Below are 27,700 nucleotides of genomic sequence, written 5' to 3'. Positions count from 1 at the left end.
TTTCCTAAAGAATACCTAGCCACCAATGATAGCATAAATGTAGGTTCAAGTGCTAAGGCACTATTATCACATATTTCTGCCACAGAATGTGCTAATACAAACTGTTCTTTCATCCATATCTTGGTTTCAAATACTCTTTATTCACACATTCCTTTTTTCTAAATTGAAGTACTCACTGGACATTGATGTTATTGAGTGTTATTTACTGGACAGCACTGTATCTAAGATTCAAACTATTTCCAGCTTCTAGTGGTAAGCTTTGACTGCTAGCCACTGGGTTAACTTCATATGTGTATCCCATTCTTGAGTAACAAGCAAAAACCCCAGGGGGTGATTGTATCTGTTTTAATGACCCTGGTATTATTTTAGAATGCAAGTCATTCTTGACAACCCTTCCTCTATGTCCCGTCTTATCTTTTCCAGTCTTACTGACCTGCCAATTGAATCAAAAGCAGATTTAAAATAGTACAAAAACAATCTGAACCAGGATTCATAATTGTTTGGTTTATTGGGGGCAAATTGACCGAGTTCAGGCATTGGCCTTTGACTTAAAATCCTTTACAAAAACATGCATGTCCCTATGGCAAAACACTTGCTGTAACCTGCAAGTTCAACTTGGTAAGCAACATTACTGGAAAGACCTTACTTGGGTGGAATCAAGCAGATTTTGGTGTCACTCTGCCCAATCTTTTGAATCTTCATATTTTTTTGGTGGGGGAGGACATGGGGACTGTAATACTCTATTCAAGAAACTGGTTTGGCATGGGACTCGTCCATGGTACAGTATATTGAGCAAAAAGCCCCTTCTCATAATTCAGGAATCCGTTTCCGAATTCCCTCTACTAATCAAACTAGACCCCCAGAATGTGTTGACCAATTGACAATGTTTTCCAACATACTATACCCTTATTTACTGATAAGTGTGGACTGAAATGCTTGCAAAAACAACTTCTGGTTTTATTACCACCCTCATCCATTAAGTATTCGATACATAAGCCCCCAAGATGGATATTTAATGTAAGATTCAACACACGGTTTTTGGAGTTATTTCAAAGCCTGATAGTAAAGAAGCTATTGATAGAGTTGCAAGGTGGTATTTGAAAAAGACAATTCATTGTCAACAGAAAAAAGTAATGACACAATACACAGCTAAAGCTGCATGTAGAAGAGACCTTGAAAATAAGTAGAGCACATAACAGGGGACTTGTGTGAAATTAATATTGAGTGCCAGGACACTTAAACAGTCAGAAGTGTGGATCTAAGAGGTACATAACTAATACAAGAAACCTTTCACAGCTACAGTGCAACACAACAAACATGGGTTTTTGCTAGGATTGTCACAAGATCTCACTACCTCAAGGACAATGGTTAACCTACCAACCACTATACCTCAACTTACTTTGGCCACAAACGACCATTTGAATGTTATGTACTACAGAGACCCACCATAGGATACCAAGAACAGTACTAAAGAATCTAGGTATTCGAAAAGTAATTAACATATTCCCAACCATTTTATGGAAACACAAAAAGGGAAAGACGAATAAATGCTGGGTTTCTGGAAAGATCTAAGGAATCTCTGATGGGCTTAATAAAATGTAGCCGTATGAAACCAGCCCACAAGCAATACGACTTCACGCGTAGACATATTAGGGAGACCAAAACTTAAAAACTAAAACTGGTACTGGCCATAAGAACTTTATCTGAACAAAGACCCCACCGAGCACTAACACTATAGGAGAAGGAGGTCCAGGTACCAACTAACATGCAATTTGTTAAACAGACCGATTGAATGTTCCAGAATAAATAATGTTTTTGAAATGTAGATTGTATAAAAACATGTCTCGCACGACATGTAGGGGTAACACAGTTGTTTTCTTTGATTGATATTCCTATAGATTGATGTAAAGTAAGATGCATCGAATCAAGTTATCTGACTCCTAAAATAAAAATAGTTCTGGAGGCAGTTTTAATCTGCATTCCTATTTTATCTACCATACACCATTGCCCTCCCCAACACCACCAAGATTTTCATTTATTAGCACCAATCCTATAAAATCGCAAACAGCGACTCCCACCTATACCATCAGACAGCGCACTACAATAAAGATTATATCTATCTCCTTTCCAATCAGCATCCACACCACCAGCCGTTCACGCTTTCTTAGCGATAAAGTTGTCTATTTAACCCCAAAAAACACTCTACCCGGTTACGCTCGTATTATACCAATCTCTCCGTTACCGCCACTTAATATCGCAAGGCCCTCCCACAAACCAGAAAGCGTCCGTTAAAAAAACACCTCAAATACCCTCCCTTTTCGCCAATCGTTAATCTCAGAGTCACCCGACTTCAGACCAGGAGCCTTCCCCGTGCTCTGGACGACTCTCGCCCGCGACCGTTGACAGATGGCTCGGATATTAGGCAGATGGAGTGGGTAACCCTTAAACTCGACCTCAGCACAGTTTAGAGAGCGCGCCAGAGGCGAGGCCTAGTGGGTAGGATTTCACCTCAGAACGATTACCGAGATTGGAGCAGGGTGCCGGGTCGCAATCAGGCGCGTACCCGGGCAGGGTCAGAAGGCGAAACGTTCTTCCGTCCTGTCCCGAAAAGACCACAAACAGCGACACCGGAGGGAGAACACACCGCATCCGGGACAACCTCAGTACTTACAATGGACACAGAGAAAGGACCACCAGCCGCGGTTCAAAGACACAAACGAAGGACTCAGGACGGCGCTACAGCAAACCATAGAGACAGAAGAAAGACACATTAAAACAGATGCATTGCTAGATTAGCTGGAAAAAACCTAATAAGCGATCTGGGCACATTAACTTTCTAGACGAATTAAATAAAAGTAGCAAAAACGTACACACGGACAGCGGGAGGGGGGCGGGAATGGACAGCGCATCTGACCCGAGCTCCAGAAACAAATCACTTTCAGTGAAAGGGGAGGGACCGGGCACACGGGGAGGGGGCCGGAACGGACACACGGGGAGGGGGAGGAGAGGGCGGGAAGGCAAGATTTAAAAACAAGCACTCACCTGGGCTTCCTCGGTCGGCCGTGGTCGGCATGGAGTGACAACAACAAACCCAGAAGAAAAAAAAAACGAAACTCCGCCCACCGCCCAATGACGATGCAAAAAGGGTGGAGAGGGAAAAAAATGCAGGAACGCCCACGAATCTGGTCCGGCCATGACGGACATATCTCTGTTCCAATGGCTAGCCTCCATTTATGGAGCTAGCTAATGGAACAGAGGGCGGATTCAAGTCCCCCATACTGAAAACTAAAGATTTCTCCTGGGGGCGGAGCTAAAGCTCCGTGCCCCAGGCGAAACCTAAAAAGAAGACCCATCAGGTGTTATGCTAAATTCTGGTACTAGTTTAAACTTCTCTGGCCTTTGTTACAGAGTTACAACCAAAGACTGTTAGACTTACTTCTACATCCCACCATAGCCCTCCTTCCAGTGGGCTCAAGGATTGTGCTTCCGCCATAGGAGGAAGACTAGAGACTTTATGCACAGCACAAAGTCGAAATCAGTTTGGGAATCTCAACAGATTCCTTTAGACAAGCGCTTCTTCTCTGATTCTTCTTTGGCTCAGAAGATTAGACATCACTTGGCAGTAGGGCCGGCTCCTCCTGAAGAGCGAAGGAGCGTTGCCCCGCCAAATGTGAGTGCAGCAGGCACACACAAATAAATAAAATGGCATGGCAATGACATTTTATTGCCATACTTTTTTCATTTTGAGCCGGCTCACACAAGTGAGGGCACAGGCGGGGCAGAATTCTGCATTGCAGGATTACAGCTGCCCCTGCATCATGCATGTCGGGTTGGTCGGCTGGCTTGCTACGGCCAGCCTGACATGCGCACTGTCGACCCAACAATCCCATGGCTGTGAAAAAGCTGGGGGATTGCTGGCACAGGCCCCAGTCCCAAATGAGTGTTGGGTTAGCCTGCTCCCACCATTCCTGGAGCTGCTTTCATGCTGATAAGAGCAGCTCCAGGATTGGTTGGATTGGTATTCCACTGGACAGAAGGAAGTCCTTCCATTCCTGTTTGTGGACTCCAGGGAACAAGGGCCTCACCAGGGGAGCCACATCAGGGGAGCAGCATGTATGCTGAGTTTGGCACCATCGCGCCCCACCATACGGTAATATTGCTAGACGCCACTGCTTGGCAGAGCATATGGCCCTCTTGTAGCACTCTTTTTATAGTCTTACTGCGGACTGCTTTTGTTGCCTATTGCATACCACATTGTAATCTACTTATTTACATTGTAGAGAAGGCATCATGTTTGCTCATGATTTGATGACTCCTTTGTCTATGTCACTTTGTTGCTCCTGATTCAATAGTTTTTTACCCTATTCTTGTGTTTGTCTCGCCTCTTGAACATTTAGTTTTCATCCTCATTTTTGCTTGGTTGAGTGTAGTCTTCCACTGCTGACATCAGGGAGCTACATTTCCTTTCTCACCATCATTTGTAATTTAATAGTCCATCTGAATTTGTCTTCTCCTTCCTCTTCCTCTCTCTCTCTCTCTCTCTCTCTCTCTCTCTCTCTCTCTCCTCTCTCTCCTCTCTCTCTCTCTCTTTCTATCTCACTCTCTCTCTTCTTGAAGACCTGTACTACAAGTTTCACCCTTGTCTGATCTGTAGCTGCGATACACATTCAGCCTAGGGACCTGACAGAAATCAAAGAGATCGTTTAAACTGTTTAGGCCCCCTCTGACCTCTCATCGAAAGGTAAAAATATGGGTGACGTTGGGGCTCGCGATTGCAAAGAGAAACATAGCGAGATTATGGGTGCAGTCACACCACCAACACTCAGTTCCTGGAAGAAAGATATGGATTGGTGCATGGTTCAAGAGAAGACAGTGTATGTGGCCCGGGGATGTCCTCGAAAGTGGGTTGCAGTGTGGTACAACTGGAACGATTATCGTGGTCATATATGTGAACCCCCTCACATTACCCCCATTGACGAGCTAAGAGCATTATGATTTCCACTGTAATAGACGTAATCCCGAGATTAACTGTAATGTGAGAGATTTGTGAAACCTGTGATTTTCCTACAGATACCATGTAACAAATGGATTCCTTGTGTGTGATGACCAAATTATTTCGTTCTTTTTGCAAATAAAAAGATTTAAAAAAAAATAAACTGTTTAGGCTGCCAGGGTATTTCTATCCTCATATCTGCTCCGCAACGGCACATAAATTCGATAGTGCTGTATGCTATCCTTTCTGAAGTTTGCATCTCAGTATCCATGTGTGGGCTTATTTTGTGAGGAAAAGGGAGAGATCTTGTTCAGGAAGTCTGAACCATGTCTTCTGCCTTCCACACTGCATTGGCTATTTAGTACCATCCATCCTGGAAAACCCACAAATATGTCCCCTATACTGAGGGCCACTGGAATTATGCAATTGTGCAGCTGCAGCGTTTTTCGCATAACTTTGGATTTGCCGCAGTTGCCCCACTTTCCAGCATCTGCTGCATACTCTGCAAAGGTAGACAAAAAAATATTCTGTTTCTAGTCAAAACAGTTCAAAAGTTACAAAAAATGCAGTGACGTGTGGAAATGCTCAGTGGAAGGCCCTTTACGAAAGTTGACTGGTCACTTTTCTGTTGCTTATTGTTGTATTTGGAAATTAAACTGGTAATAATGAGGTGCAACCAATGCCCAAACTGTGTTAGTAAGTGTCAAAATGACAAAATAATAAAGTAATACTATTACAAAATGTGCTATATTATGCTGCATAATTTTTTTTTTCTTGCTGCATAATTTACTCAACGCTGCTGCATAGTTTGGCCCTCCCCTGACGCATAATTCTAGTGGCTCTATCTATACTGTTCACTGGAATTGATTTTTGAAGATGGCATACCTTCTCAATTACCCTGGAGTCATCCAAAACCCACTCTATAAGAATTCCACCCCCACATCCGGTTCCCCAAGCCAGCCCACTGGAATTGCTCTGGACACAATAGTGGCTCTGCAGCTCAGCTCGAATAAGGCATCTTGTCAGGGTAATCCATGTTGCTAATTACAGCGAAGGCTACAAACAGGGTAGTAGTGGGAGAAGACATGTGCCCTGCTGAAACAACTGGATCTGGACTGCCCTGGCTAGGTCAGGAGCAGCCTTGTCCTGAAAACGCTAAGGAGGTCCAGCCGAAGAGCAGGACCACTGAAGTGTAAGTATCTGCAATGGACTAGCAATGAGGTGCAAGAGCCCGCTCATCTGATCCAAACTCTGCAGGCATCTGAAAACATCTGGTTCACCGGTGTAGGCCCGTAAACAAATGCATATGTCAGTTTGTACAACCCTTAGTCCCATCCTTTTTGGTGGGACCCCACATCACTTTCCTATCTAGGCTAAACAGGATGCCAGGGTGTTCTTTAACCACAATAGGTCCTTTGGTTTGAGTCACCTGGATAAGGCCTGTCTCCCATATTCCAGAACCAATTGAACAGCCTTTCTACAGCATATAGTATGCAAGCAAAGGTGTGGAAAAACCCTTACCCTAAATACCATTTTCACATCTCGCCAGTGAGAACGAGTGGGTCTGGTGGGTGCCTTTTCAGGAAAGTTTTTTGTTCCAGGACTGCAGAGACTAACACACACCGTAATAAAGATCATAAACTGCACATACAAAGCCTTGCCTTGAGAAAGCCCTCGGCCGATGGGCCACTAGGGCGACACATGTGTCGGCTATCTTTCACTATCCTTGTTTTTGACGTTTTTTAGGAAAATAGAAATAAATACTACACATGAAAAAAAATCAAAGAAAATGTGAAATTTATTCTGCATCAACACTGACAAATTTGAGAGGGCATAATCCTCCATCTCTCGCTTGCCTTTTCAGGAGTTGTCCCTGGCAGAGTGGTTGATCCTGCAATTGAATAAATACAGCTGAGACAACCTTTTGCAAGATACAAGCCAGTAAAGTTTGGTACTTACTTTTAGCGCTAAGCTCATACCATGCACTAGTAGTGCACATGTTGGGACATTAATATTGGAGGCCAGTCGCCTTTCCCTTAACATGTGCTTGGTGCCTCCTGTCATCAACCATTGGCTCCCCAGTGGCCGCATCAGTTGGTCATTAAAACATTCTCTTTGGGACCAGTTTCTTTTTGTGATCAAGTTTATGGTTTGGGAATCAGAATTCACTTTAGGGTGGTAGATATTTGGGCTCCTTAAGAAACTATTGGAAGTTCTATTCTACCTGTACTGTAGTAGAAACCTCTTCTTTGTACTATCTTGGATCCAGAGCCACGGTGAAGCTCAAACATAAGGCACACATCTCATAGCACACTGTCTTCTTTACATCATACTCTGTGGAACCTAGCATCATTGATAAACAGCTCAGAGCAAAAGACTGAACTCCAAGGATTTCCTGAGTCTGTCAAAGACTTGCAGTTTTCTATCCATAGCCCTAAATTTTAACAACATTTTAACAACCCAAGGCCTCATTTACGAGGGCCTAGCGGCACTTTTGCGCCACCCAAGGGTCACTTTTTTGGCACTGCGCTGGCGCAATGAGCCATGCATATTTACAAGGCCACACAAAGTCACTTTGTGTGGCTTTTCATGGCCTTGGAAATATGTGCCCTTTTCACGCAGAACACTGTGTGAAAGGGGCGTTCCATGGGTGTTGCAGTGGGTGTTCCCATGCAACACCCATGGAATCTGAAGCATTCCCAGATTATCGAGGAATCCTAAACCTGGGAATGTATTAGATTCAAACGCCACCCCAGAGGTGGCCTTAGGGAGGCGCAACAAGGAGAAATATCCTGATTTCTCCTCATTTTTAGGTTTCGCCTGTCGAAAGCTGCGCAAGCAGCCTTTCGCGCAGGCAAAATCTAATGACTTACACTGTGTGGCTTTGTTCCGCCCTCTCTTTCCATTGGCTAGCTCCATAAATGGAGGCTAGCCATTGAAAGAGATATCTGCTCGTCATTCTGCGAGCAGATTCGTGGGCGTTTCGGCGATTTTTAGGCTTTTTGCTAGGTCATGCGGCTGTGGGCGTGTTTATTTTTTTTCCCCCCGTGATGTTTTCGTCTTTTTCGAAGTGCCTCTAGCCGGAGTGGTTTGCAAGATTTAAGTTGCCAGGAAGTTGTTTTTATTTGCGATCAGGTAAGCAGCATTTTGTTTTTAATTTTTTTTCCTTTTGTACGTGTACCCTGTCTCATGTCGTCTCCCTGTTTGTTTTACGTCTTTGCGTGTCTCGTTGCTGTTCTCTACATGCCCCGTGTTCTACATGTTTAGCTTTCCACTGTATGTTTTCCCTTTGTACGTGTACCCCGTGTCTCATGTCGTCTCCCTGTTTGTTTTACGTATTTGTGTGTCTCTGCGGTTGACGCGCCTTCCCCACCTCCATCGGAACGGGCTGAGCGAGCTTCTTCAGGGAATGGGGGAGGGCTGTAGTCTTCGTGTCTGATGGGCTGGAGGGGGGAGAAGCTGTAGGCGGGGATGGTGGAGCGACTGGAGGGCCAGAGACGCCGAAGGTTGGAGGGGAGAGAAGCTGTAGGCGGGGATGGTGGACGGGCTGGAGTTAGAGGGAAGACGAAGCGTGGACGCTAGAGGCTGGTCTGGGGACATGGTGACGAGGGACGGAGAGGCTGGAGGGCTGATGGGGCGGCGGAGGAGCGCTGGCCGGAGGGGTGACCTCGGGCTGCCCCCGGTGTGCTCCGGAGACCTGTCCGCACAGGGCGTCTCTGGCTCGCCTGAGATGAAAGGCAGCGCGCTGGCCTGCAGCCGGGAGTCTGTCCTTTCATGAGGCCATGGGCAGCCTGTGGGCGCGAGGGGGTGTCAGGGGCACAGACGGAGGCTTGTCGCTGTGGGGTGCGAAAGGAACAGATGTATTTATTTTTGGATAAATTTAGTGCGAGGTAGAACCACGTTTCCTGCCCTGGGAGACCGCATGGAATAGGTGAGGGAGGGCTGGGGTGAAGGGACCCAGAGGCGGGGAGACGAGCAAGGTGTGGAGAGAGAGGTGAGCAATCTGAGAACAGAAGGGCCCCTGGCCCATTAGAAGGTCTCTGATAGGCTTGTGCTTACCGGGTGGTTATACCTTCCTGGTGCTGTAGAGACCCTCTTATTTGCAGGGTGTATGGAGCTTCCTCAATCTCTTAGAAAGCCTCTGATTCAAGCGTGTCCACAAGGCGGAGAGATCTCCCTCAGTCAGTCCAGAAAAGGTTGTTTGACAGTCTCGATCTGGGTGATAAAACCTCCCTAGTTATAGCCACCGGCATAATCCGGACAACCTGGTTACTGCCATCTTTATCCGCTCGCCCATCTTCCCCAGCCCTACCGGCCTTTCAGAGGATCCTCGTCTAATCACCCAATGTTCCTCCACACCTCTCTTAACAACGCGTGTTTAAAAGCAGAAATGAAAGCGCTCTTCCAGGTGGCGACACCCTGGAACAAGGTCAGGAAGGGGTCTTGGGGAAGTGGGGTCACCCCATTGGAAGCGGAGGAGTGCGGTGATGTCATGGGAGCCATCTTGCATTGTTGGTGCTGGCATAGGCCTGGCATGACGTCCCAGTGATACCCACCGGAAGTGCGGGGCAGTGTGACGTAGGAGGGGTATTTACTGTGGCACTGGGATGAAATACTAAGGTGCAGTCCTCATACTGACGCGATAAGCTACTTATTCATCTGTACAAAACCCCAGGCGTGCACTGTCTCCTATAATAATTATTGTAATATGCTCAATCTAAGAATACTGTGTATGAAATCATGTGTTCATGTGCTTCTAATCACTTTTAACACAATTACTCTGACTTTGGAAAGAAAAGCTTAACTGAGAGAGAAAAAATGTGAGAACATTGGAATTGTTGTGCCCGCATACTTCATGTTTTTTTGACTCTCAACAGATTATGGTAAATGGTGTGCTTGCTGCATAAAAAAGCTTGGAATGAGTTTACTTCAACACAGATGTCGAAATCATGGCTTGTCTTGCCTATTTCTGCATACACAGGAACAATTATTTTGCAATTGCTAATGTTCTATGGTGAAAGTGCACCGATGCTGAAGAGTGGTGCAACTCCAGTGTGGTGCTGGGCGTGAAAGCCACATATTGTTGAGGGTTAAATCTTGTTGATACTTGAGTGTGCACTTTACCTGTATAAAAGGCCCCCTATTAATGCTTCAGAATTAAGCTATGTCATCTCTCCCCACGAACCTTCAAACTTGAGTATGCTTGAGGCGTATGATAAAATTCGAGACTATTTGATTCTGAAATCCAGTTTTACTGAGAATAGCAATTGCCTGGAAGTTTAAGTCCCTAAGAAGTTATGGTCTATTTTGAGATCCGTATAAGGCGATGTGCTTTATCCCACAGCCCAAGAAGACATGTTTGGGATTGCGACGATGCTTATTTATGAAAAAGGGCTACTTCGAAGTTAATCACACTGCCTAAAGAACTGTGACAGACAGCTAAACTGTGTTCACCCTACAGTGATTTCCAAATTGGTGGGGCATGATTCTCTCTCGTGTTATGGAACCATTTTGGTGCTTGGTGAGTGCAGCGTGCAGATTGTGAGTGCAGCGTGCAGATTGTGAGTGCAGCGTGCAGATTGTGAGTGCAGCGTGCAGATTGTGAGTGCAGCGTGCAAATTCAGAGTGCAGCGTGCAGATTCAGAGTGCAGCGTGCAGATTCAGAGTGCAGATTGTGAGTGCAGAGTGCAGATTCAGAGTGCAGATTCAGAGTGCAGATTGGGAGTGCAGAGTGCAGATTCAGAGTGCAGATTGTGAGTGCAGAGTGCAGATTCAGTGTGCAGATTGTGAGTGCAGAGTGCAGATTCAGAGTGACTCGAGTGATCTTACATTAGGTGACGCCAGTTTCCTGCTTACATTGAACACACCACGGAGATAGGGGCGAGTTCGTAAAGGGCGGGGCCTGGATACTCCTTTCTCCGCCAGTGAATAATATATGTCCGGAAAAGGCTGTGCCATTTACTCAATACATTTCTATAAGATATATAAAAGAATTTGTCAAAAACAATAATAAAAGCTCTAACTTTTACAAAAGCGAAACCGTTGCATTGTAAATACTTGTTCCTCTTTCTATGCATGCTGCATTCTGCTGCACGCATAGAAAGAGGAAAATGCCATTAACTAATGTGTACCTTCCTGCATAAAAACAATCATCTCCGCAGCGCAGGCACCTTTGCAAAATGATGCAAGCCTGCCTGCGCCGGCACATGGCAGCCAATTGTGCACCAGCGCAGGGGAAAGCACAGGGATGCAGTATATTGTTGTTAATACAACGCATCCCTGTGCTTTGAAAATAATGCAGTATGGCGCAGCTAAATGGCTTTCGGTGCAGCGCTGCGTAATTTTCCTGCAAATAAAACCTTCAATGTGTATGCTCAATTTATTAATTAACCGGCTGGAGTTTGTTTTTTAACCTAAGACCTAGGGCCTGATTCAGAGTTTCGCAGACAGAGTAATCTATCACAAAAGTAATGTATTATCCTGTCTTCCAAACTCTCAGTTTGCCCAGCATATTAATTCAGTCAGACAGTCAGATTTCTGTTGGCAGTACCCCAGTCGGCTCCCTCAATGGAAAACTTACTCTGACTGCCTGAAGGAGTGCTGGCTGTCAGAGTAAAGGCATAACACCACACACCCAATATAGGGAGGACAGTCTATTTTTTCTATTTGTAACCACCAGAGAAAACCTGGCGGTGATGAATAGAAAACTTAAAATAATTACCCACAGACTCAGGGGGGAAACTCCCTTGGAGTGGGTGTCATTATCTATTTGTTTCTCAAGAGCAAATGCCCAAACTGAGAGTTTTTTTTTAAACAAAACGTTTGGTGGGGGACTATTAAAACTAACATAAACAAAAAGGGGGGAGATGGAGGTAGACGTTAGGTTCATCCTCCAGACTGTGTATAGTTATTAACAAATCTGTAAATGACAGATCATAGAACTTAACCAAAGGGAAGGGCTTTCGCTAAATGTGCGAAACAACGCCCCGAATCTAAGAAGAGAAAATTCTCTTCTTGAGTCCCCTCACTCATCAAGGGTTGCCCCTAGGTGACATGCTTTATCATTGGGGCCATCCCAGACAGCTACTGTATGGGGCATGCTGCAACTTGCGGAACTACATAGGAGCACTTTTTGTGAAATCAGGTTGAAATCAGACTCGTAGTATTTATGTTTTGGCAATGCTGTGCCTCATGGACTGCCACGGGGATGGGGCTTGTAGTAACCTTGGCTCAGCACTCCTCCGTCAATGACACGTATTCGTATATGCGGTCCACCCGGGTACGATTAGGTGTCATTGACGGAGAAGTGCTGAGCCAAGGTTACTACAAGCCCCTCCACCCTCGCAGTCAATGAGGCACAGCGTTGCCAAAACAGAAATACTACGAGTCTGATTTCAACCGTATGTATTTATTTTGGTGCTCACACATTAGGTGTGCATCTGTTCTTTATTATATTATTTCTTTACTATAGGATTGTTTTTCTCAAAGAGTGGTACGCATGGAGCTGGTCTCCATGTGGTCCTGAAGAAGAGGTTTAGGGGACACCTCGAAACACGTCGACCAAATACTAGGGACAGTTACACATAACAGTTACACTTCCTCCCTACTATTAACCCCTTTTGATCCATACCAACTAGGAGCAGGAATCAATTCATCGCTCACTAGCTAGGTATTTTTAGCATCACCATCACCACTCCCCCAAACACTGCACTACACATTTTTCCACATAAAGTGCTCCTACGTAGTTCCGCAAGTTGCAGCACGCCCCAGACAGTAGCTGTGTGGGATGGCCCCAATGAGGAAGCATGTCACCTAGGGCAACCCTTGGTGAGTGAGGGGACTAAAAAAAAATGTTCTTCTTAGTTTTGGGGTGTTGTTTCGCACATTTAGCAGAAGCCCTTCCCTTTGGTTAGGTTCTCTGATCTGTCATTTACAGATTTGTTAATATCTATTAAAATTAACAACCTTTTGGTACCTCCAGAGGAACCTCATTGACAGCGATTCCAGTGCAATTACAAGTCACCGTGCCACATGTAAGAATGCATTTTCCCATAGACACAGAATGGGTAAAACAGTTTGATACATCTGGCCCACCGTCTAGATAACAATAGAAACAAATAGCATAAGAAAACATCAGGGAAATGTAGTTTTGGAAAGGAAAAATCCTATAAAGAGAATATTTTTAAAGCAAAGTTAATCAAAGTTGGGAAACGTCAAACTTTGCAAGCCAAGTGAAATCTAACGTTTGCTAATTTCACGAAAATCCACTGTGCCGGATTACATCAATGAGCAGAGTGAAACCTACTTTCATCAGCTTTGCATGCCATTGGTGGAGCTGTGGAAGATGAAACTGCAAGGAGAACTGCTTTCCAGCCACCTCCTTAGGGATGTGCAGAACTTCTTGCCCAAATTATCAACAGAATAACACGAACCCAGCCTCCCTCCCCCACTACACTACTCTGATTTTGTTTTAACATTGTCGCCTCTTTAATCCATAGGACCCCTGGGGAAATGGTCTCTCAATAGTTTCTTTTGCCACTAGAGACAAGGCGAATTATTATTATTATTTTTTTTGTATCCTGAGGGGGAAGAGAATACTTCCCTGTAAAATTATTTTAGAACGTTTTGGTGGGTTCATTCACTTTCGACTGTCCTTCTGAGACCCCTATCATGTTTTGAGATTTAAGAGGTGTGATATTTTTGTGGGTTTGTAAACTTTTTGTCCCCTTTTCCACCAATGCAATTACCTGGTGACACAGAAGCCTACATTCCCAATTCTTTGATACCAGCTAGGAGGATACATGAGTTGCAATACCTCACCTTCAGTGAGTACATGCAGATACTCCTAAATTGGCCTCAAAACCTTTCTTTCTGTTTGGCAAAGTTACCATCAGACTCTCACTAGAATTGATAAACTTTCTTTCCCATGCCCTTCCTGATTCCTGGTTGGGAATGTGCGAGGATTTTTCTTTAGGTTCTATGTAGATCAGAAACAAGACTTTATCCGGAGAGGCGTTGTCATGCTTGGTGGCTGTATCTCAAATGTAAAGGACGCTTGCATGCTGGAAGGATCCTATATTCTGGCGCATTCTGCTGTTAGTATGGCCCTTCCTTGAACAAGATCCATGGTCATCCAATAAACACCAATATAGCATTAGTGCTTCACAAAACCAAGCTTCAATGGGTGGTTTCTGCAAAGCAGCCATGTATCTAATACCACATGCCTTCTGTACCCACTTCGGAGTAGACGTCGACTCTACAGCAGATACATTTTGGACAAATTGTAATGAAGAACATTTGGATGGAGCCTGTGGTCTATTATAATTAGGTGCACCCCCCCCCCCCCCTCCCAAACTGGTTTATGATGCTTTCACTTATCCTACAAGCTATACAGGACTTTTTGTACGCCACTCCAAGAGGCCAGCTTCTGTCAGATGACCCACCCACCACATCTGCTTTCTTTTTATCTACAATCGGGTAGAACACTCAGGACAAGGAATTAAGGAAGGTAGCAGGTGTGTGGCAAAGTGAGTTTGGTCAGTGGAAGTGCCCGAGACTCTGCCCAGGTTTCCAAACGGATTTCTCCTTTGTGCTATCCTAATGAGTGAGTGAGTTTTGAGTTGGGTGAGCTTCTTTTAGTGTTTTGAGCATTTCCAGTTGCAACATCAAACATCCACAAATGCCTATATTTTGGCTGCAGAAAAGACAACCAGACCCATTCCCCTTCTTGCTGCAACACTCTAGATTATATTTACTTTCCAATTACAGTCTCTGGCTCAAGTACCTTTAACATGAATACTAGCAGCACCCACAATTTACAGCTGTTCCTTCAGCAGCCAGAGCTAGAGGTAACCTATATTTTACAGACCATATTATTTCACGTTTATGGCATCCTACCAGTGACATATGGATTTCACCCAATGCGAGGGCTCATCTCAGCCTGTTTTCTTTCTGTCCAGTTAAACGGCCTCTACTCATGAATGTGCCAACCTTAATTTTGGTTTTTGGTGAATAAAATTTTCTTCGTAAATGGCAAAATAAACCTCAACAATTGAGGCCCACTGTTAGCTGTGCCTAGCCTAGCGGAATGCAGCTTCCACAGGCAAAATGTGTTTTTACTTAAATTCCTAACTCCTGAACTCTGCAATGATGTATATTTGTATTAATTTATTTGCATAAGTTAATTCAAACCATTGCATTACAATAAAGCATTAAAAAAGGACATCGCAGTTCATAGAGGTTAAAAGATCTGGTAAGGTGCAATAGATAAGTGCCAGCGTTTGACTAGGGGCTTCTTATCATGTTTGCAGTTGGCCATTGCTCTTTGGCCGGTCCCATAGGAGAATAACACCCTACTAGCTACTGCAAATCACCAGGACTACTTTTGTTTTCATTCTTCTCGGTGGTACTCTTTCTTTTGTAAAGTGCTTGTTTAGGTTAGAGCGGCAGACCTTGATGCAGAGGTCTAGCCCGGGACCAGGGTTCAATTCCCCATCCTCGGTGGATCTTGGGCTCAAAATTCCATGGACCTGATAATTCTCGCCTCGGTGCCTATTCCAATCATGGAGTCCCACTCTGCAACTTTGGGCAATAGCTTGCTTAATCTCCACAAAGGCCCCCACAACGCTAAGGATGCCTGGCCTCCACCTTGGGGGTGCCCAGGAGTGGACGCCTCACAGGGAAAGCCAGGATGGGTTCCACAGCGGTATTCGTACAAGCGCCTTGAGACCCTTGCGGGTGAGTAGTGCGCTATACAAGTATCAATTTACATTTTTTTTAATTTACTTTGCGACCGTATAGGAGATTGTTGTTTCGAGGTCCTGTGTTGAAAATAAACCAATATCAGCGTTTGGACAGTACGAGGGCTAGATCGGAAGGCCGTGCCGGGGTACATAGCGCCCCTGATAGATTGTACAAATCTTCTGCAGCAGGCTAGGATATAAGGTTATTTTTGTATGAACTATACTGCAGAGGCCTCAGGGCAGTTGGTTACTTATTCTCTCAAGCATAGTTCTCTAAGAAGGATCGTCCTTTCAGTTGCCAAGGTCGGGCAACAGCACAGGAGTTGTAGCTATGATTCTCGTTTGTATTCACACCGTCGACATGCTCCTCTTGTGTTTTGGTTGGCCCAAACCCGACTGAAATCCGTAATTGGAAGTGCCAGCAATCGCATGCACATAATCTCTCTTCTGGCTTTAGGGTTAAGCTTGGCGGAAAGGTAGGGCTGATGTATATTTCTCTTCTTTTTATCACAGACAACCATTTATTCCAGTATATAATTTACTGTTTCAATAAGCATTTCTCAGTAAAAATAAAAAGCAACGTTTTAATGCATCAAAATAAACTGTTATATTAAAATTCATCACAATTATCACATGTAAAAGGGTCCTATAGTGTCATCGTGGGATTCAGGTAACATTTACAAATGACTCAGCCTTCGTAATCCTAGTTTATTGTATCCCCAGAAGACTCTTATGGAATTATAGGGCATGTTATATGATGGCCCATTATGTATTTAATATATTCATAGAATTGGAGTGTATTGAGTGCAATCTTTGATTCCTGCTCTGAACATTTAGTGGTTTCACCAAAGGAAGGACGTCACCAAGACATAAGGCTACCTGAGTATTATACCAAGGATTTGGGACTATATTATGGATGTAGATAGAGCTATAAGTGGTCCTCTGAAAGACATAAAGAAGGACCCTTTTTGTGGGGGGCGTATGCATTTCTATGGTCATGGCATATGTAAAATAGTGTGGACTGTATGAAAAATGTAAACTTCAATAAGTTGCAAAGATTTTTTTTATGAAGACAAACAGTAAAAATTGATTTTAAGGGTAAAAATTTGCTTTTGACATTTTGAAGTTTATATTTCTTCAGCAAAATATTTGACTGAAAGCAGCACAATGTTCTTCTGCAAAAAGTTCCAAATTATCTATTTTCGGTTTCTTTTTCTGCAAAATGGGGAGGATTTTACTAGAGGTGTCATTCAAATATTTGTGGCAGAGGGAAGAGGTGTGGCGTCGCGGCTACGGCGACTGATTCCGGAATCTGGGGATCACGGTTCGATCCCTGGCACCGGCGGCAGATTAGCCCAGCACCATGTGACTCTGGGCAATAGCTTGCTTAATCTTCCCGACGGCCCCCAGCGCCTAGAGACCCTTACGGGTGATTGTGCACTTTACAAATGTGGATTATTATTATTATTTCAAAGTTCTACCAACCTGATTACACTGGTGTAATGATAGTTTTGCACACTTCGTACTTAGGCACCTCTGCAGGTCCATCAGACTTATTAGAACATTGGAATGTGGAGAACTCCATTGAATACCATGGAGTGCTCCATGCTTCTACGGGTCGGTAAAGACCCACAGAGCAACATTCCAATGTTGCTTTTGTTCACAGCTATTGCTGTGAAGAAAGGCCTCTCGGACCTCAAGGGGATTTAAACCCCCTCGGGCTCCAAGATGCCTTTGTTTTATTTGTTAGAACATTCTGCGCTCTAGTGGCAGAATGTTCTAATAGCCTTTTAGCCCTTCGTAGCTCTATTGTTAAAGGCTGGAGCGGGCCTTTAATAGCCGGTATAGCCCACTACGGTGGGCTATAAGGTTATATTAACATTTGATGCTTAACCCCTTCGATGCTCATGACGAGCTCAGCTCGTCATGAGGTACACCTCTCGTACACTCATGACGAGCTGAGCTCGTCATGAACAATAGGAATCGATGATGGTCAGCGCAGGAGAGGGATACCATCAGCAGGGATGGTGTTAACAGTGGAGCGCTGATAAGACCCTCTAATGAGTGCTGAAGTGATTTCTTTGGAGAACCATCCAAATCCAGCACTTTTAATTTCAAGGATCAATGCGGCCAAGTGGAGCGTGAAGCATTTATACACAGGCATCTCCAGGAAAAGTACACAATGGTAGATGAAGTATTAAAGCTCAATAAACAAGTCTTATGAGGTCAGGTTCAAAAATCTAACATCTAAACACACTTAAGGAAGTTAGCGTTTTACACACACAAATAATTGAAAGGAATCAACATACACATATTACATGAGTGATAATGATATCATACCAGGAGCATTGGATTGGGGTAAGAAAGGTCTTTGGAACAACATCTGAAAAATCTCTGCTTAGTAAAAACATAGAACAGTTGTCGGGAATAATAACGAAATGGATGGATCAATTGTCCCAGACAACCCTTTTCTGCGTTTCTATGGTACTTACAGGTCTACAATGCTTTTCAATGAGTCAGACCTCTTATTCAATTAGAGGAATGGTGTAAGCAAAGAGGGAACCTTTGAGAACTGTAACAACATCTAAAACTTGTGTTCTATCTTTTCTTGCAGGGCTTGAGTGCCAGAGGCCAACACGTCAGGCGTCCAGCGAGGACATCGAGGTTATCTCTGCAGGATCGCCACCGCAGCAAGAAAGTCCAGAGCTCTACCGTAAAGGGACCACCCCATCTGATGGCTCACCTGATGACAGCCCTCTGCAGAGCCTCCCAGCCAGCCCAACGTCTACTCCTCCTCCCACACAACCACCCCCTAAGGTCAGAAACAAGACTGCCCACTTTTCGCGACAGGTCTCAGTAGATGAGGACAGGGGTGGGGACATCCAAATGCTTCTGGAAGGAAGAGGCGGGGACTACTTGAGACCCAGCAGCTGGAATGAGGAACGTATAGGTGTGAAAGGAGGAAGCAGAGTTGGCATCCTTCATAGCAGCATGTCCGGGTCTTGCTCCATGCCCGAGGAGATAAGGGCTCGGGTTTCCAGCCACAAGCATATGGCCTCGAACCACAAGCCCCGCGAGGGCTGGACAGACTCCCCCGTCACTGTCTCATGGACTACTCACAGGTCCCACAACCACAGCTCAGCCAGCACCAAACTCCTCGAGGTGGACGAGGAGAAGCTGAGCAACTATGAGATGGAGATGAAGCCGCTCAAGCGAATGGATTCTTATATGCAAGAGATTCACACCCAAAAAAGGCACTACAGCAAAGTGGGCCACCGGGCCACAGTTGAGGACACGCACCAAGAGGAGCATGTCTACGGGGTGCACAGACTGAAGACTAAGCCCCCGGGTAAGGACAGCTTCCGGCCGGCGCCTCCCTCGGAGCCCACCGTGCAAAAACTGGAGAACCTGAGGCTGGGGGACAAGGCTGAGCCTCGTCTGCTTAGGCGGGATTTAACCCTCTCGCCACCGCAGAAGTCCTTACCTGTTGCACTAGAATCAGATGAGGAAAACAAGGTGGAGAACAAATCTAATACAGTAAGTGAGATAGCAGATTGTTAATCTGTTCACATGGGCTACACTTAAGTCACTTTCAGTTCATAATGCACATGCCAACTCTAGCACAGCAGTGTTTACCACTGACCTTGTGCTCTGTCATTCAGTGGGAATTAACACATGTATATGCCCATCATTTTCATATGTTTACACGTGAACCATATTCTCTGTACCTCTGTTTGACACCCTTCTTCCTGCCTCTCAACCCTCTCCTACTTTACCCCATCACTCCTCAGCAGACATTCACAGGACTCTGCTCTCTAATTAACAATAGGTCACAGTTATAGTTTGTTTTATCACCACTTGGACACTCAGCAGGTCAACCAATTGCCATGAAACAAACGGTTGGCCTCCTTCCAAGAGCCTACCCTGGTTGCTCCTTTTAGTATGGCTTCCTTCATGCTTCAAGAGCTAGTGGTGCAGCCCATGGCAACAGCAACCTCTGAAGGCACAGAGATCTCCACAGGCAGGTGAAGAGCGCTAAATATGGCGGGCTGTAGCTCACCGGGACATCAAAGTATGTGCCAGTACAGCCCACCAAAGCCTAAATGACCCCCTTTGTCTTTGGGCATTTAGACAAACATTGCACAACATATTATGAAGAAGCACATGTTCTCTTACCATCATTTCTTTCCCTCCCTTATTTCTTATTGTCTGCCCTCACATAGTCAGTACTTTTACTGCTGTCTACCCCATCACTCATATAGTAGCATTTAGCTGTTCTCTTATTCTGTCTTGCTCACTCTTTATTACTTTCTTCATTTTATTTCTCTTTTTTTTCGCTTTCTCCTTTTTTACTTCGCTGTCAATCTCTGTGTCCATCTTTCTTCCATCTACCTTCCTTTCTTTCTTTCTTCTCTTTGGCCATCCTTTACATCTTACTTCATCCAGCCCTCCATTACTTTGTTCCTTACTTTCCTCCTTCCTCAATTTCCTTCTTTCCTTTTCTCTTCTCTTGTTTTTTTTCTTTCTCTCATTCTGTTTCATCCTTGTTCTTGTCTTGCTTTTTCTCTTTACCTTCCTTAATTGCTTTTTCCTTCTGTACTCCTTACTCCTTTTCCTCTTCACCCCCTCGCCCTGCTGTTTTCGTCTAGAATGCTTAAATTTGAATAGAATCAGAGTTTTCTCCTAAATCTACATCTCGGGTGCCAAGTTAGCTAACAAGATTATGGTAAGTGACAGGTCTTTTTATGTGCTGAGACTCCACACTCGTAAAGTTACTACTTGTAAACCCCTTTGTGGATAGCAAACCATCGTAAACTTGCACAGAAGTGTAAGTTTACCTTTGTGAATCGGGGCCCTGAGTTTTCTTCTCGAAGTAAGGTCTTATGTTTATAAACTCCGGTAGCATCTGACTGTAATAGGATATCCCATTTTCTGTTTGCAGTGCAGTTTCTAAAAACAATGCAGTTTTCTGTGATAAAAAGCAACCTTGAGAGATTACTTTTAACTTATCTCTCTCCATTCTCTCCAAACTTCCTCCCTGCTATTCTAACAGGAGGAGGGAATTGTCCAGAAAGTTTCTTAATCACTGACTTCCCACAATACAGCCCATCCTGCCCTCTGGTACTTTTAATGTGAGTGAGGTATGCTGGCCTGTGCACCTGAGGGACCGAAAGGCTGTGAAAGGACTTGTGGCAGTGGCACTGCTGGATCATCACCAACTTCCAGGGAAGAATTCTCCTCCACCAGACATGTTTTCAAGATAGAAAAATATGCACTGAAACTACCCCTTTCACAGTCACTGGCTCGGATTAAGAACTTACGCAGTAAATTTCGGTATTCATGGGTCTGCCAGTAATGTTATAGTCTGTAGGCATTACCGCCGTATTTAGGCGGGCCCATGAAGGATCAGAAACAACACTGTTTCCACTGATCACAACTTGCATACAACAATGCTGCTGGAGACCTTTCCAATATTACCTGTGGTTGTGGGGATTTATCAGGTAATTTCCCAGCATTACCACTGCATCCCCTGATAATTTTGGGGATGTTTTTTTGTAGTGCAGAGCAGAGAAATGCCAAGACACCAACTACAGTACATTTCTGCAGCTCCTCTCCATTTCCTCCAAACTTTTAATTGCCACCACAGAGCGCTAATCTTTCAGTAACAACTCTAGAGCACATGGTACATGTTCCAGTAATAAGGGTGCATACTTTGGTGTTGTGCTTAGTGGCAGATTGATGCATGCCAGAATACAATTCTTGTTAGATGTCAATTTCATAAGCTACTGAAATTGGTAAGATAGGTTGATGTCTGATTTGGCACTGATTTGGTTATTCTTTCTTTGTCAACAGTTTTAGCTAAAGTGTGAAATTTGCCCAAAAGAGCAATTTGGTGCATCTCTAAAACAGTGATTCTACATTACTGAAAACGAGTATTTCTTTTTTCAATTTTTATATAGCACAAATTCAACCCGAAGGTATTGGAGTGCTTTGCGTGAGCACCAGTTACAGTTACCAGGAGCGCTTCTCCTTTTATATTCCTTCCAGGACCTTGCGGTCTTCGGACCAACTTCTTATTCAGAACCCGCGCTTTTTACGCCAGAGGCTAGGGGGCTGCTCTTTCACCCGTAAGGCCGGTTTAGCTTGGAATGAGCTTCCTCTTGCTCTTAGGAGGATTGCGGATCCGGCTGTCTTCAAAAAGAACCTAAAAACATTACTATTTTAAGCCCATTTTTCTGTTCAGCTGGTGGTGGGGGTTTAGGGTAGCAGCGCCGGGACACTCTGAGTAGCTGAGCGCTTTAGAAATGCAGAATAACATAACATAACATAACATTACACAAGAACACATTCATTTTTTTGGGTAGGCACATGGAGATTAAGAGATTTGCCAACCACAGGATGCTGAGCCGATGCCGAGACTCAAACCTGGTTCTCCAGCTCCAAAGTCGGCAGCTCTGGTCGTTACACCTTCAGTGTACTGCGATGTTTTTGTGTTCAAAATATTTTATTGAAATTTTTAGAATAAACAACAGAAACAAGAAATACAAAAAATAAGAACATTGAAAAAATCTAATATAATATTAATAATACAACATCATAGTCCTTTCGGAATGAAAGAGGATAAGCATGTGTAGATAAAAAAAAACTAAAAAGAGGAAGGGGAGGGTAGTACTGAGATGTTTTAACAAATTAAAAAGAGATGCCTTTTCATTATTTGCCTGAAAGACAAATAATGTACTTTGAATCCTGGACCTAATGCTGAGAGTTCCATAAGTGATCTGTCTGGACGGCGAAAACATGGCGCCATTCTAAATGTTCGAATTCTCGCGATCACTGACATCCTAATCTCCATTAAATTCAGTTGTCTAGCTTGTGTGTGCAAAGCACAAATCTGTGCCATACATGTGTTGCCTCGTTCATGAATAGCATTATGCACCATGTATATCAATTGAAATTGAACTATTTCAGAAACCTTCAACCAGTACAAAGTGTGATGAATGGTGTAATAGGAACATATCCATTCAGGTGTAGTGGAACCAGGAATGCTGCATTCTGTGGTTTTTTAACTTACTGAAAACAAACTTACATGACATGTGCAAAACCAGATTTTAAATTTATAGGGGGGGAGAGGCCTCAGTGTTGCAGTGAGCTGCGGCTGAGCTCTCACAAGTTAAAACAATGTAGCTCCTAGAGGCAATGGGTTTCTGTGACAAATTCTTCACTTACCCGTAGTAGATTGAGACAAGTGGCAAGGCCTTCCTCAGAGACAATTTGGTGTGATTCATAAACAGCAGCACCAAAATGACATTACATGCATAACATTTTAAAAAGAAACTTCTTAAACGAATCAAGTTAAATAAAATGTAATTATTACAATTAAAAAATAAAGCACATCTATTGTAGCGACTAGGGATCTATTGGAAGGCCTTTTTTAATCAAAGGCAGAATTTGCCACTCAAAATAACACACCAAAGGGTCGACTTTGGTTTTTAACAAATGTCCACTGAAAAGAAGCAGTGTGTTAGTTGTTGTACTTGAAACACAGCATTGGAAATGCAGTCCTTAAAAAAAAAAAAAAACAGTTTCGGCAGCTGATGAAAGAAATTGCCCTGAACTTCATGTTCTTTAGTGTTTTCTCTGGTGGCCTAAAAGATTCCTGGGCTGTAGGCTACAGGGTCGAATGAAAAATAACGCCCCCACTTTTCCAAACTGGACCACTTCTAAATATCCAGCCATCAATGGTCTTGCTGGTTTTCTTGCCTTGCAGGCAAATTTAGCTTTCTCTGCTCCTTGGATCTTCCAAACTGTTGTCCTCAAAACATAAACTCCACAGCAGGCAGCCTTCCCCAGTCTATATTCTGAACTCTTTAAAGCCTTGTAGGCCTGCAATGGGTCAGCTTCCTTGGTCCTAAGAAATGCCTGTCGGGTCCAGAGACTCATGCTGAAGCAGGATTCAGATAACCCCGTCCTGCAGCTAGAAATTCTTAAACATAGAGGGGCATATTTACTATGAAGTGGCGGAGCGCTGCGTTAGCCTTCTTGGCTTATCGCCGCACTCAACCACTTCAGAAATGCAGGGCTGCACCATATTTACAACAATATGGTGCAGCCCTGCGTTTCCCACTATGCTGGCGCAACATTTGGCAGCCTAGAGCCGATGCTGGCACCCTTGCACCATAGTGCAAGTGTGTCTGCGTTGAGGGGAAGATTGTTTATGTGCCGGAAGGCCTTTTGCCGTTTCTATGTGTACTGCACAAGGCAGCACGCACAGAAACAGCAAAAATGAGAAGAAATGAAACATTTCTCCTCGTTGCACCTGTTTAAGACCAGGTTTTCTCTGGTGTTAATTTTGGCTCTGCCCCATATTTACGCTGCCCTTGTAAACATGGGCAGCATCAAAATCAATGTGCGTTGCAATGGAATGCCCAGTGGGTGTTGCAGTGGAACGCCCACTGCAACACCCACTGCCCACCCCTTTCACACTAAGTATAGCGTGAAAGGGGGCCTTATTTACAAGGCGCCGATAAGCTATGTTAAGTGGCTTAACGCTGCCTTGTGAATAAGGCAAAGCCCCTATCAATCAATCAATCAATCAATCAATCAGAGTACTTGTAAAGCGCTCTACTTACCCGTGAGGGTCCCAAGGCGCTGAGGGAAGGGGGGAGCTGCTACTGCTCGAAGAGCCAGGTCTTGAGGAGTCTTCTGAAGGCGAGTAGGTCTTGGGTCTGCTGTATGTGGGTAGGGGGGGTGTTCCAGGTCTTGGCGGCGAGGTAGGAGAAGGATCTGCCGCCGGAGGTCGTTCGTTGGATGCTGGGGACAGCGGCGAGGGCGAGGCTGGCGGAGTGGAGCTGGCAGGTGGGGGTGTGGAAGCCGAGTCTGCTGTTCAGGTAGGCTGGTCCGGCATTGTGGAGTGCTTTGTGTGCATGGTGAGGAGCTTGAAGGTGATCCTCTTGTCGACGGGGAGCAGTGTACGTCTCTCAGTTGGGGGGTGATGTGGCTGCGGCAGGGGACGTTGACGATCAGTCGGACGGAGGCGTTTTGGGTGCTTTGTAGTCTTCGTAGGTGTTTGGCTGGGATTCCTGCGTAGAGTGCGTTGCCGTAGTCCAGTCTGCTGCTAACGAGGGCCTGTGTCACCGTTCTTCTTGTTTCGGTCGGGATCCACTTGTAGATCCTGCGGAGCATGCAGAGGGAGTTGTAGCAGGAGGAGGAGATGGCGTTGACCTGCTTAGACATGGAGAGGGAGGAGTCGAGGATGAATCCTAGATTGCGTGCATGGTCGGTGGGTGTTGGTGCTGTTTCCAGTGTGGTCGGCCACCAGGAGTCGTCCCAGGCTGAGGGGGTGGGTCCAAGGATGAGGACATCCGTCTTGTCCGAGTTCAGCTTCAGACTGCTGCTCCTTATCCAGTCGGTGACGGCCTTTATGCCCTTGTGGAGGTTGGTTTTGGCGGTGTGAGAATGAGCTGGGTGTCATCAGCGTAGGAGATGATGTTGAGGTTGTGATGGCGGGCCACTTGTGCGAGGGGGGCCATGTAGACATTGAACAGGAACGTCAATAAAAGTGATGTTGTGGTGGCAATAGGGACTTGTGAATATGCCCCAGTATGTCTCTCTCCTTCTCAGTCCCAAACAGCTGTCTTCCTGAAGAGTAATAGTAGGATTTCTTAAATTTAGGTTTATCTTACAGTGATGGTGAATTTCTCCAAGGGAATCATGTCCGAATTCAAACACATTCACCTCCTTTCTTTTCCAGCATTGTGACTCAGTTGCTGCTTCCCAGAATTGACTTATAGAAAAAACATAGGCGCACAATGCTTTGCTAACCAATTTTTTAAAATGGTAAAACTGAGCACAGATAGGGTTCCCATCTCTATCTCTCCTAACACCTTTCAAAGTCAACTCACTTCAGCCTCTACGTAGCTGGCAGAAACCCACCTCTAGGCACTTAAGCTTTCCGCACATGGGGAAACTTCTTCCTGAGTCAAAGAGGCATCGGATCACCAAAGGAGCAAAGTGTCAGGAACTTCCTCTAACTGTTAGATGTCCAAGCAGAAGGGGGTGACAAGCAGGAAGGCCTTTGTGTAGGACAAGCTTTGATCAGTGTCACAACATTTAGGTTATTGTCAAACAGACGCAGGCTGGAGAGCGAGAAGGCTTTAGTCGAGAAAAGCTTTGATCGGTGGTGCACTTCTGCCGGGAAGTGAGTGGAAATCATTTAACTAAGTCACTGGGGTTTAGCCGCAGAAAAGGGATTAAGACCACCAGGAAAAAAAAATTCTTAAAGGAGGAAAAAAGACAACCTAATAAAAGTCACCTTTGCCACACATAAAATAAAAAAATGAATCTCAGGTTGACTAACTGACTAGAGAATTGAATTAAAGCTAGGAATGTTAAAAAGCATGCTGCCTCACTTTTTACGTCTCACTAAAGCTAATGGTAAAGTTCATACTTGTAATTTTGCACCTTTGTGTACACACAAGGCCTCTGTCCCTAACTTACGAGACACAGTGACAGTTCATTTACACTGTGTTAAATCTATCATCTTAATTGCAAATAGGTGTTCAGCTTCACTTTGTATGGCTAGGCCATCACTAGATGGGTACATGTGGGTTCCACGGCTCATATAGCGGGGTTTGCACCATATGTGAACGCAGGTTCACATTCTGAGTCTGACTTTAAAGCAGGTTGTGCAGTTCGAGCACAATTTACTGCTAACTTATAAAAAATATCAAACATGTCAATCATACGCCAAAACGTTTTTCAGAATGCATCTGTATTTACAGACGGTCCCCAAAAATTGTCTCTTTTCTGTGCCGGAGGCCTAGAAATATTATTTTGTATGGTTCACTGTCCCTAGCCAGTGGATACCCATCGTGTTTTTGCACTTTGTACATCTTTGTTCTGTTCTAGTCTGTGTTATAATATTCTGTTCTGTTGCACGTGAGGTTAGAGCTAGTTAGACTAAACCAAACTGCCCAGATATCAAAATCAGCAGCTATCTAGAGGCAACATATCAAAATGCACAGGGTGCACCTTGGCTCAAAGATGGATTTCCATGCACCCAAGTAAGCCTGGAACCATCCTGGGTATCAGTGGATTCCTCCTGCATACACCTCAGTGCGGCCTTCGACACTGTAGACCATCCCACCCTAGTCCAACGACTGGGAGAAATTGGAATAAAGGGTATGGCCCTGAAATGGCTAAAATCCTTCTTAGCAGGACGATCCTTCCAGGTTTGGGAGAACGACAGCCACTCACCTATCATCCCCCTCCGTTGTGGAGTACCGCAGGGCTCATCCTTGAGCCCTACGTTATTCAACGTATACATGGCTCCATTGGAGAAGAGGATCACCCCGTTCGGCGTGTCCTTAATTAACTACGCCGACGACACCCAGTTGGTTGTCACCCTCACCCATCCCCATCATGCCCCTTCTGACCTTCACAGCTGTCTCTCGGAAGTCCATCGATGGATGAATCTTTCATCGTTAAAACTGAACGGATCAAAGACCGAGATACTACTGTTAGGTCACACGGGCCCCGCCCTTCCACCTCATCTCTGGCCCAGCTGCCTGGGCGACCCTCCCGCACCTAAGGACGAGGTTAAAAGCCTAGGTGTGTGGATTTATAAGGACACGACCTTCAAAACCCAGGCAAATAAAACAGCAGGGACATGCTTTGGTCTCCTCCGGGCCTGCAGGAAGATCTTCCCTCTGCTCCCAGCCACCGCAAGGAAGCTCCTTATACAGGGCCTAATCCTAGCGAGATTAGACTACTGTAACGCCATCTACCTGGGAGCTCCTGAAGCCACCCTTAATGCGCTGCAGAAAGTCCAAAACGCTGCCGCCCGCCTTCTCACGGGCACACCTTCAAGATCCTCCGCCAGGCCAGCTCTCAGGTCTCTGCACTGGCTGCCAATCAGAGAAAGAGTCATCTTTAAGGCCCTCTGCCTGGCCCATAAGACCCTCAA

The 27,700-nt window shown here is 44.9% G+C and overlaps 1 protein-coding gene across 1 annotated transcript in view; it reads left to right on the top strand.

The window, feature by feature from the left end:
* JPH3 (junctophilin 3) overlaps positions 1 to 27,700 on the top strand; it is a 647,137-nt gene that overhangs the window by 549,163 nt on the left and 70,274 nt on the right. Inside the window, exon 4 of the mRNA XM_086945828.1 lies at positions 18,350 to 19,272. Within this exon, the coding sequence (XP_086801954.1) occupies positions 18,350 to 19,272 (923 nt within the window). The remainder of the gene's footprint in view (positions 1 to 18,349; positions 19,273 to 27,700) is intronic.

The sequence above is a fragment of the Lissotriton vulgaris genome, chromosome 12, assembly GCF_964263255.1.
Source record: "Lissotriton vulgaris chromosome 12, aLisVul1.2, whole genome shotgun sequence".
NCBI lineage: Eukaryota > Metazoa > Chordata > Amphibia > Caudata > Salamandridae > Lissotriton > Lissotriton vulgaris.
The sequence above is the reverse complement of the archived record's forward strand: the minus strand, read 5'-3'. Positions and strand labels throughout refer to the sequence as shown.